Source organism: Nannobrachium achirus, assembly GCF_963921795.1.
Source record: "Nannobrachium achirus genome assembly, chromosome: 19".
NCBI lineage: Eukaryota > Metazoa > Chordata > Actinopteri > Myctophiformes > Myctophidae > Nannobrachium > Nannobrachium achirus.
The window spans coordinates 51767727-51784871 of record NC_137826.1 but is presented as its reverse complement, the minus strand read 5'-3'; the positions used below and the strand labels follow the sequence as shown (position 1 = coordinate 51784871).

Below are 17145 nucleotides of genomic sequence, written 5' to 3'. Positions count from 1 at the left end.
GCACATGGAGCGATCACAAGGGACACATTCTATATACCTCTCTCTCTCATTTCTTTAGACTTTCCACTGTGATATATGCGTTAGTAATCTCCCAGATCTGTGTGTATGTGTGAGGACACACACACACACACACACACACACACACACACACACACACACACACACACACACACACACACACACACACACACAATATTGACTAATTAGTCATATGAAATGTTGTGATTAATCACACTTTAAGCACCCTTTCAACGACTTTCAAAATCAAGGATATTTAGAATTGGCAGTAAAACTACTACCAGATTAATGAACAACCCACAGGAAAAGACATATATTTAGTGGCGTAGTGGTGCCATGGTGACATGGCTGCGTTCCAACTTTTACCCAAAGATTTCAAGGTGTCTCGCGCCGTAAATAAAACGGCACCTATTGTTCGTAAATCTCCCAAACTGTGACGTGATCTCTAAATGCTGCCAAAGAGAAAATATTTATTTCCGAGGATGCTGTGCTATTGGGAAGGCCAACTTTAAAGCGAGAGTTTAAAGCGAGAGTTTAATACTCATAGTAATAACTGTCAGCTATTTCTTAGAAGAAGTGTTCGGGACTGTTCACAAAGTCATGACTATAGACTCCGCTGCAGCTAATATTTGCTTCATAATGGTCCCGCTAAAGCAGGGGTCTTAAACAGGAGGTCCGGGACCCCTAGGGGGTCCTCAGAGTTACTCAATATATTTGAGTGATAGAAAGTTCTTTTCTCCTTTTTTTTATATTAACCACTTGAACCCTAGTGAAATTTAGCCAAAAAAATTGTGCTGTCAAACAATGAATCTATATGGAATCTATGAAAAGGTTGTGGGGGCCCCTGCTTCATCTCTCTCTCAACTAAGGGGTCCTTGGCCTGAAAACGTTGAAGACCCCTGCGCTAAAGGGACGGTGGGAGTTTTTGGATGAAGGAGTCTCAGAAGTAGAGAACCCAGACGTATCAGTGAGGTCAGTAACTCATCTGTACATTTGGGGACTGTTTCAGCATGTGGCTGTTACCGTGGCGGCATTTGGGCACTGTTTAGTATCAGGGACTGACACAATATGTCCACATATGGGCATTCCAAGATGATGCCCTGTTGGAGCAGCCACATTAATACAATCCCCATATATGGAGATCCCTGATGTCATCAACATTAAGCTTCATGTGGCCTATGACGTCAGACATTTATGATGTCGCATGCCCATATATGGACACATCGTGTCAGTCTCATGTGGTCTATGAAATCAGACATCAATGATGTCAGACGTCAGTCATCTCCATATATGGCCCTGTCTGTAACCCAGACGTCAGTGAATTGAGGAATTCCACAGGCACGTAGTCCTTGAAGTGAGTCGGCTGAAAAGTAGCCTCTGTTCTGTAGGGAAGTCAGCCAAGCATATGATTTCTCGGATGTCATTGTTCAGAGGAGTGTACAGGATACAATGCCTTTGAGAAGGTTGTCTTTGTTGATACATCCATTTTGCAGGTCAGGAAAGGTGTATGAAATCAGCGTATTCAGATCCTTAAAGAGGTGGTGCTATGATTTTTCCCCCCTCTAAAACATGATTATCAGGTACTATGATTATACTAGGAGGAAGATTTTTTCCAAAAAAGTATACAGAAAGAGTTAAAATTGGGTTTTTATGTGGCCACACCCACAGTTCATTAAGTATGCATGGATGTCATGGTGGGTGGTGATGACCCAGCTAAGTTAGCCACACCCCACAGTGTTGGGTGAATGGTAATTAGGGGAGGAGTTGATTCTGTGATGTAATTGTATCTGTGTTTTTTAACTGACACTTTTGACCACAAGGTGGCAGCCTCCAAGAGATAACAAACAAATACCAAGAGAATACATAATTGCTTATAAAAACCACACCATGGGGTCTATTGAAGTACTTTCAACCTCCTAGACACATGAAAAACAGAAAAAGTACAAAACGATGGCACCACCTCTTTAACCAAGTGTTGCAGAGGACTCTGGACCTGAAACTTCTGTGTCCTATTGTGTGTGAGTTTTTCCGTCCCCTGTAAAGCAAGCAGATAGTTGGTGAAGTCCTTTTCAGCTGTGTCTGTCCTCATGTTGATGTTTAGCTTCTGGTGCTTCATGAGAGGATAGAATGGTGACATCTGGATGCATGCTGTAACTACCTGGACTTTTTTTTTGTGTGTTTGGGTTAGGGTCTTCACCCAGAAGGACCGTTTTTCCACCCTAAGGTTGCTGTGAGTACATGAGCTCCCTCAGTGTTCTTTCCACGCACTTGACATTGTATTGACTGTATGTCTTTCTCTTCTGACTTTCCATACTGCACAGCAAACACACACACACACACACACACACACACACACACACACACACACACACACACACACACACACACACACACACACACACACACACACACACACACACACACACCAGAAGCACAATTGTTAGTGTAGTGATACGCGGAAGCAGGATTGAACCCGGGACTCCCACTCGCCAGTCCAACGCACAACCAGTCGTGCTAATAGGGCTGAGCCCGATTAGCAGGGCTGTTGTCGCTGGTTCATGGCTGATACTAACTGTGGGGTGCTACATTCACCCCCCAGGTCTTTTGGAGTGCGCCCTCGCGCTTCACACATCACACCGCGGACCACCGCACACGACGTGGCACTGTTCCTCCTCACGAGGGCAACACGCTCCTCATCCTGCCGACAACGCCAGATGTAGTGATACGCGGAAGCGGGGATTGAACCCGGGACTCCCACTCGCCAGTCCAACGCACAACCAGTCGTGCTAATAGGGCTGAGCCCGATTAGCAGGGCTGTTGTCGCTGGTTCATGGCTGATACTAACTGTGGGGTGCTACATTAGCAAGCAAGTAAATAAGGACACAAAATGAAGTAATTACCTGTTGTTGCTGCAACTGCTCGATGCAAACAATGTTTTTAGGCATAGCGTGTCCTAAAGCCCAGCAAGTGCAGACCAATGGGAGTTCGAACAATGGGGCAGTCCCCATCATCATCATCATCATCATCATCATCATAATCATCATCATCACATGCCTGGTATCGTAGAGTTTCCAAACAACATTCTGGGAGTGATTTGACGGCTGTGCTGGCATAGTCTTCTGCCACCTTTCAGATACAGCACCATCACCATGTGTAGGCCTACATCTCATCCTACATGGCAGATCAGATGTATAGAAGCTACTGTAGGCAATTATCTCTGTACATGTATCCATAGATGTGTGACTCCAAGCAACATGTCTGTCCGTCTGTCCACCTGTCTGTCCGTCCGTCCGTCCGTCCGTCCGTCTGTCCGTCTGTCCGTCTGTCCGTCTGTCTGTCTGTCCGTCTGTCTGTCTGTCTGTCTGTCTGTCTGCACCCTCGCGATGTAACAACTGAATGTTATCCAATGTCTGTAATCTTCAAAATATGACTTGTATATTATCATTAAAATCTGTTTTGCCAGTCATTTGGGTGCCCACTTGCGATATACCCTCCCGGCCTCCCGGTGGGGCCCCGGCCCACGGTTTGAGAACCATGCGGTAGCTGTAACAGAATGCGTGTTGACAGAGACAGACTGTGAAAGACGAACATGACTGCAGGGACTCAACACCAGACACATCTATATAACTAAACATGAAATAACCATACATCACACACACACACAGAGAGAGAGAGAGAGAGAGAGAGAGAGAGCGAGAGAGAGAGAGAGAGACACACAGAAAATCTCTTCTCTTCTCTTCTCTTCTCTTCTCTTCTCTTCTCTTCTCTTCTCTTCTCTCTTCCTGGTCTCTCTCGGTGGGTAATTACTTGCTTCAGCGCTTGGTAATAGTCTCTCTTATTATTATTGGAGAAAAAACACAATGAGGCATAATGTGCATGCATGTGTCACGGACACACACGCTTACACACACGCTTACACACACGCTTACACACACACACACACACACACACACACACACACACACACACACACACACACACACACACACACACACACACACACACACACACACACTTGAAAAAAAGAGAGAAAGAAGACTAAGCGATGAAAACAAAGTCATAATGTAGGCTATTTATGAAAAGGTTTACTAAGGTAACGAAAGCAAGTGTATCAAGTGTGCTCAAGTAACCATTTAATTTGTTGGAATGAACTGTTTGTTTTAGCGCCACCTGCTGAGCCATTAATGGGAACTGCATTAACAAGTTCTCCCCTGGGGGTCCCAAACTGCAGTTTGAGGACCACTGCCTCTGTGTGCTCGTTCAAAGGGGAGTTTCTTTTAAAGTAGCCTACCTCTGTCTGGAGTGGATATTTGAAAATGTCTCTGATGCGTCCAAAAAATATGTTACCGGATTGGGCACTCCATCAAAGCATGCTTCTATACTCCACCCAGCAGTGCTGCCAAATGAAAATAACAAGTGTAGTCATAATAATATGCATATGGGAATGAAGTAAGATTGAGCATGTGACAGCTGTCTGTCCATAGTGCCATTCCCACTGGACACGATAATGATAAAGCTAACTATAACTATAACGTTCACCATTGTACTCGTTTTTTAATAGAACACTGTCACCCACTTCAATTTGATTTTTAAAACTATAATTTGTATCTATTAGTCTGTCCGTCCGTTCGAGAGAAAGAGAGAGAGATTGAGAGACATCCTCCCATAGCCTGACTGCAAGCGTTCAGACTCTATCACACACTTCATTTTGGGAAGAGAGTCTGAGATTTCGGGCAGACATTCCACTTCTGGGGGGGCGGACAGGGGGTGGTTTATAAAAAATGATAAGTTGACTACTTACTGTACTGGTCAGCTGTTGTTACAGATTACACTGTGACATGAGCTTCAGACTGTTTCAGACCGTTCTCATGTCACAGTGTAATCTGCCCCTCAACCCCTTTAGGTGACAGTACCCCTTTAAGTAAAGAATGTGAGTACTTCTACTGCTGCAGGTAGGGGTTAACAAGTGCCTTGCTCAGGGACAGTTGGACACATAGCCGGGGCTGGGAGGCCAACCGGAGACCTTCTGTTTCTCTATGCCGATTAACAATGTCAACACCTTTCCTGGGGGAAGCAGACATTACTTACTGCAGCAACCACACTATGTCTAAAAGAACTTGTGTCCCTAATGCACAAGCTCATGTTAATACTTTGCATTGGATCAGTACTTATAACCCCCCCCCCCCCCACACACACACACACACACACACACACACACACACACACACTGAGTGATTTAATCGCCGGTTGCCATGGAAACCGGTGATTTTTCCGTATTTCGGAGGCTCAGAGGAGAATAAGAGGAATCTGAGTTAATGTAATCGTATTTCCTTATTATTATTATTTTTTAGCGATTGTATTTTCTTTCACTCAGAACAGCAAAATGACAATCGTGGCCATCAGTGCTTTTGTAAGGGCCGGTAGAGAAGGGCTCGTTTTAAACATGAACGTGATCAGAGTTAGATTACGAGATAAATCCACTTTTGTGAACGCTGGTCGTCCTGGTCACGTTATCTCTCCCCTCGCATTTCGGGAATTGGAGTGTTCTTCTTCAGCTGCGGCTGCCCCATACAGTAAGCTACAGTTTAATACAAAACAATAACCGACGCGTCAAACACGTCATCCGCATCCAATGTGTGTTAATCACTTTCACTTGAAAAAATCTATTGCAAAAATACAAGATCACATCGAGTTGCAAGGTTTCTTCCCGACAGTGACGCATCGTAAATGCAACGGCAAAGACCCACGCAGACGACTCTCAACACGTACAGTAGTCTGCAGCGTCAGAGATGATATTATACATTACACCTCCTCATCAGGCATGTGCACACATAGACATCAAAGGGGGCTCAAGCCCCTGCCCTTTTACCCATCTGTAATAAGTGCCCTCTCCAGACCACGAATGCAGTTTTTACTATGGTGAAAGAAATGCAAATGCCCTCTTTCGATAACATACCCTAGCATTCAAGAGAATTGCCTGAATTGCCTTGTCCAAACTCTCCTGAACTTGAATGCTGCATGTTCCTATGTTCTCTGTGTAGAAATCCATGCCGTTACACCACATCTCCAGAATTGACTTGATATGCTTAGTTCAGTTTTGTATTTTGCACCGAAAATAGCCGACCTCCAAACTCACAACGCGTCGCGTGTGCTTGGAGGTCGGCTATTTTTGATATTTCCACCAAAAGGCCTAGAAATTTCAGCCCCTGCCTCTCTAACATTCTCTGCACGTCCCTGGCGTCAGAGATGATATTATAGATTACACCTCCTCATAGATTACATCCCGTCACGAGGCATCATTTGGCTTCACACGCCATCGGCGTCTCTCCTCACAGGATGGGGGGGTGCTTTCATCTCCAGCCTGGGTTCTGACATCACAAGCGTCCCTCGACGGCCGCCTGCCGTCAGGGGTCAGCGTTCCAATACACGGACAACAACGAGGTCTCCCCTGGCAGGTTGTACCCCCAGGCTCTGTGCATGCCCAGCATCCATCAGCGGACCGGCCCCACATCCCCGATTCCCACTATATCACCGCACGCACGCACGCACGCACGCACGCACCCACGCACGCACCCACGCGCACATCCTGTGTGTACAGCGTTGTTGGAAACCCTGTATGTCCAAAACCGTTTGTTTTGTTACTATATAATTGTAAATGATTTAAACTAGTGAAAATAGCCGATCTACAAGCACACGCCTCGCACTGCAAGGCGTTGTGTGCTTGTAGATCGGCTATTTTCGCTATTTTTGTGCGACAGTCTTGTATGACGAAACAGGGCTTTACTTTACGAGAAATACGTACACATTTGAAACTTGGAGATATGAGGTTTCTGCCCGACAGCCACGATATTTCTCTTCTCTTCTCTCCTCTCCTCTCCTCTCCTCTCCTCTCCTCTCCTCTCCTCTCCTCTCCTCTCCTCTTCTCTTCTCTTCTCTTCTCTTCTCTTCTCTTCTCTTCTCTTCTCTTCTCTTCTCTTCTCTTCTCTTCCCTTCCCTTCCCTCCCCTTCCCTCCCCTCTCCCGTGAGAAGCGGGGTCACCATCTGTGTCAGTGCGAAGGCAGGTCATTCACCGTCATGTATTAATCACGGCTACATGCACTGCGTGTCAAATCCAACAGCCTGTGAGACAGAAGCTGTCTAAATATTTCACATGATCACCATATGTCAGCATCCATTCATCTCTCTCTCTCTCTCTCTCTGGTCATCTACCCCCCCCCCCCCCCCCATCTCTAGTCTGGCACAGCCAGACGATCAGAGGTCTCTGCCTACTGATGCGTCTGGGGAAATCCGGTGGTGAAAAGTACATTTACTTGAGTACCCTGCTGCTTAAAGGGGTATTTCACTTCTGAGGGGGCCATTTTAACACCTACTTGTGCTTCTACACCAGTTCGTTGAACTCCATTTTAACCTTTTGAGGCTTGTTGAAAACATCCTTGGTTCTGGTGACTGATAATAGGCAGCAACGTGAGGCGGGACTACGGATGCTATGACTCAATCGCCGTTGCGGTCCAAATCGTTAAGCAAACAGCCTTCGCCGATGGGTTCCCACCCCTTTTACTGAACACTTTGGTTCCCATGGCGACGCGTCTACGCAGCAGACGTTGTAGACGCTATGTGGAAAGCTAGCTCACTGCCGTAGTAGAGACGGCTGCGATGGCGGCAGGTTGATCAATTGAGCGCTGATCATTTCCGGTTACCGTTGTCATCTGTAGTAGCCGTACAAAGCTTAAATAGCCTAATATTGATACTACTTATACTGCTACTACTCCTCCTACTACTACTACTACGACTACTACTACTACTACTACTACTAAAAGTGTAGTAATAATCTGTTATGTGATGAACTGTTGTGAGCTTTATTTATATTTTTGTCATAATGCAACATGCCCGAAATATGGACACCGGGTCGACAGTGGTTAAAACTAGGGGTGTAACGATTCATTTTAATAGCGGTTCGATACATATCACGATACATGGTTGACGATACGATACATGGACGATATAGGTTCATTAATGGCGATACGATACGATTCGATTTAATTATTTAAAATCGATATAGTAACTATTTAGCAAAGAAATTAAATCTGTGTGAAAGGTGTGGATAGTGCAGTGATTATCTGCCAAATACATGGACATTGTATATTGACAAACCTGCACCTTGACATGAACCCAGAGATTACACACATTTATCCATAGACCAGTGTAGCTATATGGAATGGAAGAGTAATTAAACCCCTCCTTTTCATTTTTTCTTCTTAAAAATACTAAATACAATGCACAAGTAGGTAGTATCGATACAATCGATTATTTGCACTGCCGATTCGATACGATACAAAATAAAACGATGCGATTCCATTTGAGCTGTTTTCATTTCGATGTACTTCGATTTTTTTAAGTTAAAAACGATATTTCGATACAGTTACTATATTGTTACACCCCTAGTTAAAACCGATACAGTATGGCTGGGCTCATGTCATTATGCCTGGTGACATGTGATACATTCCCAGTATGTGACTCTGTGAAGTTTGTGAAGTCTCTCAGACTGTGTGCCTGACGGTTTACCGTCAAGTTACATCATGGAATCATGGATAGAAACTTTGAAATGAAATGAGGAACTACGCTTTTATACTTCTGTCTTTCAGGAGTTGCCTTTATGATTATTTCATTGCCATTCCTTCCCACAGCCTCCCAAACGACCGCTTCATTATTTTGTATCAGCGTCTTCGTTTTGTGCGTTAGTGCCGGGTGAACTCAGGGACCCGTGCAAGTTCATAGGGTCTGTGTGTGCGTGCGTGCGTGCGTGCGTGCGTGCGTGCGTGCGTGTGTGTGCGTGTGTGTGTGAGGGATCCAGACCCTTGGGGTCATGCCTATGTTACGCTTTTTAAATAAACTTTATTGAAATTGAAATTTTGCAGGGTTTACACGCTTTTTAAGCATTTATATTAAAGTCAAATAAATAGGCATATGAACACAAGAAGATATTATTTATTCACCACAGACCAAAATAATTCTTGGTCCATGGCAGACACGTTTTCTTCAAAAACCCTGTACATCACAGCATTATCTGAGACCTTTATATAAAACCTATTTGTATCATCTTACATACCCTGACCTATGACAATCTAAGAGCAGGTGCTCTATGGACTAGGGATGGGACGCTACGCGATATTATCGTTTATCGTGATAAAAAAACACTCACAATAATCGTATCGTGGAGATTTAATTTATCGTGATACCGTCCTCCGTCATGCACTGGGATCAATTCACCTTTATTTGTCGAGCTGCATATCCGGTACCACTCTATAATTGGTAAAAGGTACTACGTACTTGATAATCTTTTTTTCACTCTCTAGCAAATGTCTTTGCCAAAAAATAGCCGATCTACAAGTTCACAACGCGTCGCGACGCAATTTTTTGGCAAATGTTCCACCCCAGGGTAACGGATTTTGATTATCGGGATAATATCGTAAATCGCGATTTCTTTTCACAAGTCTGTTTTCCATTGGGCATTTTAAGCAGCTCCACTTAACAACTGCTCTTACAGCTAGTCTCCTAACGGAGACCAGCCACATAACGTCCCTCTTTTTTTCAGATATTTTGCCTATGTTCCCTGAGCCCTACAGTATGTTCCCTCAGTTTAGTACTAGCCTTGTGGTTAGGGTTAGGGTTGGGCTGAGGGAACATATTAGGTACACTCCGCCGGGCCATTGGAACGGTCACAATGTGTCGCGATGCCTTTGCAAGCTTGTAGTTCAGCTATATATTCTATACAAGACTCCCTAATCGATAGATAAGCGACTGTCACATCACATACACAAACTTTAGAAGGCAATCGTAACCAATCAGGAGGGAATATGGGGAAAATCCATGTTGATGACATGACTTTACAGATACTGTGTACCGCTTTGCGTGATTTTAGGCCAAAATCTGTAGGAGCAGTGTTCAAAAATCTTTTGCAAAAATCAGCCTGATGGTGGTGCCAGAAAAGGGGCATGTGAGAAATCAGGGGCGGAGGTTGTGATTTGCCATCCAATTCACGTGATTTTAGGCCAAAATCTGTAGGAGCAGTGTTCAAAAATGTGTTTTGCAAAAATCGGCCTGATGGTGGCACTAGAAGAGGGGCATGTGAGAAATCAGGGGCGGAGGTATTTGGTACTGTACACAAATTTTTATGCCAATGCCGTTTACTTGTAAACAGACAGTGGTGAAAGAAGTGTGCAATATAAAAAAAAAGAAATACTCTATCATCCCCTGCAAGTCTGAAGCTGCACGTTCTATCATTACCATTCTATCATACTTTAACTCAAACAAAAACTGTTTTATTTACTTTCCAATGCATAACAATCATATCACAAGAAAAACACAACGTGTAATGGAACAGATGATTCTCTTCAGTTCCCTCTTATTAAAATAGAATAACCTATTTTCTCTCCTTTGCCATTTCCTCCTCAAACTCCTTTTCTTTAATCTTTTTTTTTAATGGAAGAGACTACTGTCTTGTATGGGAGCTGGAAGGGAATAATTTGGTCTCAAATTTAATCTAGGAAGAATTACGCTATTTTGATTAAAAGTAGGATGAAAGCAGACAAGGAAGGGCTTTGTATAGATTACAGAAGAATAATCATAATGACCCAATTATACAAAAGGCGTACAAACCCTGATGGACAATAAAATATATTGTCACTGTCGGGTGGAAACCTTGTACGTCCAAAACCGTTCTACAACCGATCTACAAGCACACAGCGCTACTTTTGTGCGATGGCCTTCTATGATGAAGCAGGGCTTTACTCATGTAGGTTATTCGAATAATTGAGAAGTGGCTTTGACATCACTGTGATGTCAGGGGAACCAAATCCCCTTTATGCCCATACATGGAGATCCCTGTGATGCCAGGGGAACCAAATCGCCTTCATGCCCATATATGGAGATCCCTGTTATGCCAGGGGAACCAAATCCCCTTTATGCCCACATGGAGATATGGAGATCCCTGTGATGCCAGGGGAACCAAATCCCCTTTATGCCCATACATGGAGATATGGAGATCCCTGTGATGCCAGGGGAACCAATCCCCTTTATGCCCATAAATGGAGATATGGAGATCCCTGTGATGCCAGGGGAACCAAATCCCTTTTATGCCCATATATGGAGATCCCTGATGTCACCAATATTAAGCCCATATCTGTGAATATCTATGAGTACCAGGGGTCTCTATATATGGGTATTGGTCCTCTAAACATCACTGGCCAGATGGCCAAGACATGGCGCGACCTCTCTTTTCACCGTCTTAGGCGTCTTTGGTTCATTATGTTGTACGTTGGTGTGCAATAATCCTATATTAAAATTGGCTTAAGGGAGGATGTCACTGACTCAGCCATAACCATACCAGTAAGACTCCCTAATCGGGAGATAAGCGACCGTTGGTCGCTTATCTCCACAAATATCACAACCTCCACCTCTCACGTCATACGGGTAGCCATAGTTACACCTGGAATGTTGAATCTCCATATATGGAGATAACCTACGCATCACACAAAGTCTGACCTCACCAGCCCATACTTGGGCATGGACGACTTATATCTCCATATACGGAGATGGCCATATATGGAGATACGATGACATCACAGAGTCCACAGCTGATGATGTGGCGTGATGTCATACAATACACAAACAAGCCCTATATAAAGGGGCAATTCTCACCAGGGAAGAGAGCATTGCCTGGAATGTTGAATCTCCATATATGGAGATAACCTACGCATCACACAAAGTCTGACCTCACCAGCCCATACTTGGGCATGGACGACTTATATCTCCATATACGGAGATGGCCATATATGGAGATACGATGACATCACAGAGTCCACAGCTGATGATGTGGCGTGATGTCATACAATAAACAAACAAGCCCTATATACTGATGCGATACGATGACATCACAGAGTCCACAGCTGATGATGTGGCGTGATGTCATACAATAAACAAACAAGCCCTATATACTGATGCGGAGATATGAGCAGGGCAAAGGTGTGACGTGTGACGTGTGACCGACCGACGGACGGCCGGTGGAGGTTTTCATAGTAAACTGCTCCCTGACGGTCGCAATAAGAGGCTCCCAATACACCCATGCCCAAATGTGTTGTCTAAGCTCATGGCATCAGGCCGGGACAAACAAATCAGCCAGCTCCATATATGGGCAAAAAAGGGCAAATGCTGATGACATCGGCTTTATCTATCTATCATCTATCTATCTATGGCAGGGGTGGGCAACTTTGTTGATGGCGAGGGCCACTATATTTCCACCTTCACTCCAGAGAGCCACATTGCATATTGCTACGTCCTACTTTGTCATTCTAGTATCTCATACAAAAGAAGCAAAAATAGCAGATCTACAAGCTCAAAACGCATCGGAATTGGAATCCTGAATTATTTTTTGTTATGTTTTAATTGGAATCCTGAAATGTAACATTTTTATTTAATTTCAAACGCATTTAGTCATGTTAACTTTATGTACCTAAAGATTTTAATACTACTATACTAGTTAATTGCGACCGTCAGGGAGCAGTTTACTATGAAAACCTCCACCGGCCGTCGGTCGGTCGGTCGGTCGGTCGGTCGGTCGGTCACACGTCACACGTCACACCTTTGCCCTGCTCATATCTCCGCATCAGTATATAGGGCTTGTTTGTTTATTGTATGACATCACGCCACATCATCAGCTGTGGACTCTGTGATGTCATCGTATCGCATCAGTATATAGGGCTTGTTTGTTTATTGTATGACATCACGCCACATCATCAGCTGTGGACTCTGTGATGTCATCGTATCTCCATATATGGCCATCTCCGTATATGGAGATATAAGTCGTCCATGCCCAAGTATGGGCTGGTGAGGTCAGACTTTGTGTGATGCGTAGGTTATCTCCATATATGGAGATTCAACATTCCAGGTGTAACTATGACTGCCCGTATGACGTGAGAGGTGGAGGTTGTGATATTTGTGGAGATAAGCGACCAACGGTCGCTTATCTCCCGATTAGGGAGTCTTACTGGTATACTAGTTGCGACCGTCAGGGAGCAGTTTACTATGAAAACCTCCACCGGCCGTCCGTCCGTCGGTCGGTCGGTCGGTCGGTCACACGTCACACGTCACACCTTTGCCCTGCTCATATCTCCGCATCAGTATATAGGGCTTGTTTGTTTATTGTATGACATCACGCCACATCATCAGCTGTGGACTCTGTGATGTCATCGTATCGCATCAGTATATAGGGCTTGTTTGTTTATTGTATCTCCATATATGGCCATCTCCGTATATGGAGATATAAGTCGTCCATGCCCAAGTATGGGCTGGTGAGGTCAGACTTTGTGTGATGCGTAGGTTATCTCCATATATGGAGATTCAACATTCCAGGTGTAACTATGGCTACCCGTATGACGTGAGAGGTGGAGGTTGTGATATTTGTGGAGATAAGCGACCAACGGTCGCTTATCTCCCGATTAGGGAGTCTTACTGGTTAATAGTAGTTAATACTACTATACTAGTTATTAAGCTACTAATATAGACTGATGGAATTAAAGCAGGTCATGTTTGGAATTGTAACAGCTGACATCAATAATATGTCAGTATTCCGGTATTAACCTGCGGGCCGCATTAAGTGAAGGTGGGGGCCGCATGTGGCCCCCCGGGCCGCCAGTTGCCCATGTATGACATAGTGCATCCGTAGCAACGTAAACAAACAAGGCAGGCTGTTTCCATGGTAACATAAACAAACAATGTCAGACCAGAGGCCTGTCAGAATGACAGCATCACAGTGATGTCAGAGCCCCGTGCTTGACCAATCAGAATTGACCGCATCACTGTGATGTCGGAGCACTGCCTGTAGATAAGTAGCAGCACGAGAGACAGAAATAGAAGCAAAGGCTAATACCGAGAGGCAAGCAAATCGATTGCTTTCTAGTTGATGTTGATACCAGCCGTTGTTTAAGATCCAAAGCAAACATATCACAATGCATTGTCTGGGTTCAGTCCAGCAGAGAATGAAGTGTATATTCAACAGGGAGGTGATACAACATCCGTCCAGCAAACGGGGAGGCCAGTCATTTCGGGTTATCGCAACCAGTCATGTGAGTCCTGAAGCACTGGAGTCTGATATTGACGGTGCACTCGCCACAGAGAAGCTGGACGGCACCTGCTGTTACGTCACAGAGTATAAAGGTCAGCCTTATCTTTGGGCTCGACTAGACAGAACCGCGAGATCAGAGAACGTGCCAGAGACGTGGATCCCCGCTCGCGGCGACAAACATGGCAGCGGACACCCTCCGCCAGCTGATAAACAACTGGGACTAGGTTGGGTTCCTGTAGACAAAGGCAGCAAGCGTTACCCCATGCACTCCTGTGTGGTGAACTACGACGCCGGTGCAGCCGCCGTTCTGAGGCCCAGCGCTGAGAGCGAAGAGCTGCTGGAGATCGCTCTGGTCCCTCTGGCCGATCTGCAGGGTCAGACGCTGGAGCTGATCGGAGACAAGGTACAGAGGAACCCCTATCATCTGGGGAAGTCCGTCCGCCTCCTGGTGGCTCACGGAACCATGCCCTTGAGAAAGCCTCCGCCACGGGACTTTCAGCAGCTGCAGTCCTGGTTCACGGAGAGCCCAGAGGGACGCGCGGAGGGAATCGTGTGGCACTGTCAAGACGGCACTATGTTCAAGCTCCATCGTCCACACATGGGGCTGAGGTGGCCGCTAGGGGACACGAGCCTCGGCAGCAGGCCCGTGGTCGTTAACGTTAGCGGTGAATTGCTGCCACGTCGGCAGCAAGCCGGCAAGGCCAGCGAGGACGTGTTGACTGCCTTGTCCAAGCTGAACGGACAGCGCTTCAGTCGACTGCAGGATGTCACATTGACTCTTGAAGACAGAAAAGAAGAAGGAAAAAAAAAACTTAAAGTAGGGTTTAAATGGATACCTCAGACCCAAAACAAATACATCTCCATAGATGCATGAGCATAAATGGAACACAGACAGATAAAGAAATATCCAAATATGGGCATAAAAGGAACACAGACATGCATAAATCTACATATATGGGCATACAACAAACAGACAAACAGACAGACATGGAAATCTCATATATGGTCATAAAAGGAACAAAACAAACAGAAATCTCCATTTATGCACATAAAAGTGTCATGTTCACATTCAGAGATGTATTGCTTAACTTGGTGGGACTTGCATAATCCAACCTGCATTGTCCTGACTTGCATTGTTCCTGTCTACCTGTGTCACTTTTATGCCCATATATGAAGAATATAATATCTGTCAGTCTTGTCCCTTTCTCACCCATTCATAGAGATTTCCATCTGTCAGTCCGGGTCCATGTTATGCCCATATATGGAGATTCCTGTTATGCCCATATATTCCTGATATATGCCCATATGTGGGCATGCTGCCTTGTGTGCCCATATATGGAGTTGACTCATAGTTTGGCTGTGGAGAGCTCAGAAAACTGCCTGCCAGTGGTAGACATCATCGATGGTGAATCAAAGCTAATAGAAACTGCAGGAAAGTTAGCATGTTATAATATAGCCAATTGTTCTTGCATTTATTAAAAACATGAAAAGAAAAAAAAAAAACATCTGAAATCCTGTTCGAAATGATCAAAAATGCCAAACGAAATATGCAGTTACACATTAACTACTTAAGCCCTATTTTATACTTTGGCTTTTCAAAATACTGTCAGCTTGTAGATCGGCTATTTTAGAAAAATCACTCTTAGTGTGAAGTGAGCGGTGCTATTTATGAGTTCATTTCATCAAGCCTCCCACTAGCCAATCACAGTAAAGAGTGTGACAAGAGTTTCAGTCAGTTAGGACACCTCAAGGCCTAGGGTCACCAGCATATCCACACTGGAGAAAAACCTTTCTATTGTAAACAGTGTGAAAAAAACAAAAACAAAAAAAAACTTTTAGTTGGTTAACACAATTAGTGCCTCTTAATCTGAAGGTTGCTTGGTGCCTCGGTGCCACGCGGTTTCCTCCATAGGCCTCCGCTATTATTTTGAAGGGCTGGAAGGGGGTTGTTTTTGTTTTTTTGGATTATCACTTGACGGCAACGATTACGTCATCTAGTCACATGACAGTGTGGGACAAGAAGAGGAAAGATGGCTGCGCCCTGCCTTGTGCCTTGTTTACATTTAGATCTGCTGCAAAATGTCTCAAAATGGCTATTTTGTTTAAATGAAGTTTCTTTATGGGCCTCTCCATTGACTTAACATTGAGGAGCTTCACTTCGCGTGCACGCCCAACGTGCGTTGTAAACAAATCGCCGACATTACCGATGCGAGCGGGACCGGAGCGACATTAAGTAAGTAATAATATCTTTACTGTATATACAGTAAGATTCACAGTCCTCACCGTCAACGGCGCCATGGTATTAACCCTTTCAATGACGGTGAGGACTGTCAACGGCGGCAGAACAGTTAAGTGAACTGAAGATTCACCAGTGTATCCACACAGGAGAAAAAAACATTTCACTGTAAAGAGTGTGACAAGAGTTTAAGTCAGTTTCAGGGGGGCGTCAACCGACCAAACTCGGCTCCTCGGTGCTACCGAAATGTTGTGACCTCCCGACTTAATTTCGGTACTCAGCGGTGTCTTCTCATTCATTCAGCCCAGCTTCACGTTCATATTCTCGGCTGTGAATCCAAGGAAACAGCGGTCGTTTGGGAGGGAGACACGCCGACTTCCAAATGCTTGTGGACGCCGTGTATTATTGAGTGTTTCATAGCGAATACAGACAGTGCAGCTGGGTCACGCTCTGGCTGGAGAGCGATGGCAGGCAGGCAGGCGCGTGCGACACACACACTCACACACACACACACACACACACACACACACACACACACACACACACACACACACACACACACACACACACACACACACACACACAGCTTTGGTGCATGTCTCGCTACTCGCCGACCATTTTAAAGAGAAAAGAAAAGCATAGACACAACTTTGCTAATGTTCCGTGTTGCTAGTTTTTCCACGACGAGTTGTGACTACGTGATGATATGCATGCAGCAAGTGAGGCGGCCGCGGCACGTCTATAATGTGAGCTTGTAGATTAAATGTTTTCG

The 17145-nt window shown here is 44.9% G+C and overlaps 1 protein-coding gene across 1 annotated transcript; it reads left to right on the top strand.

The window, feature by feature from the left end:
- Nucleotides 1–14021: 14021 nt before the first annotated feature.
- LOC308304103 (RNA ligase 1-like) lies at nucleotides 14022–15011 on the top strand (the record flags this gene model as incomplete). Its single annotated transcript, XM_080748662.1, has 1 exon — nucleotides 14022–15011. The coding sequence occupies one exon, from the start codon at nucleotides 14022–14024 to the stop codon at nucleotides 15009–15011; it is 990 nt and encodes a 329-aa protein (XP_080604788.1).
- Nucleotides 15012–17145: the final 2134 nt, after the last annotated feature.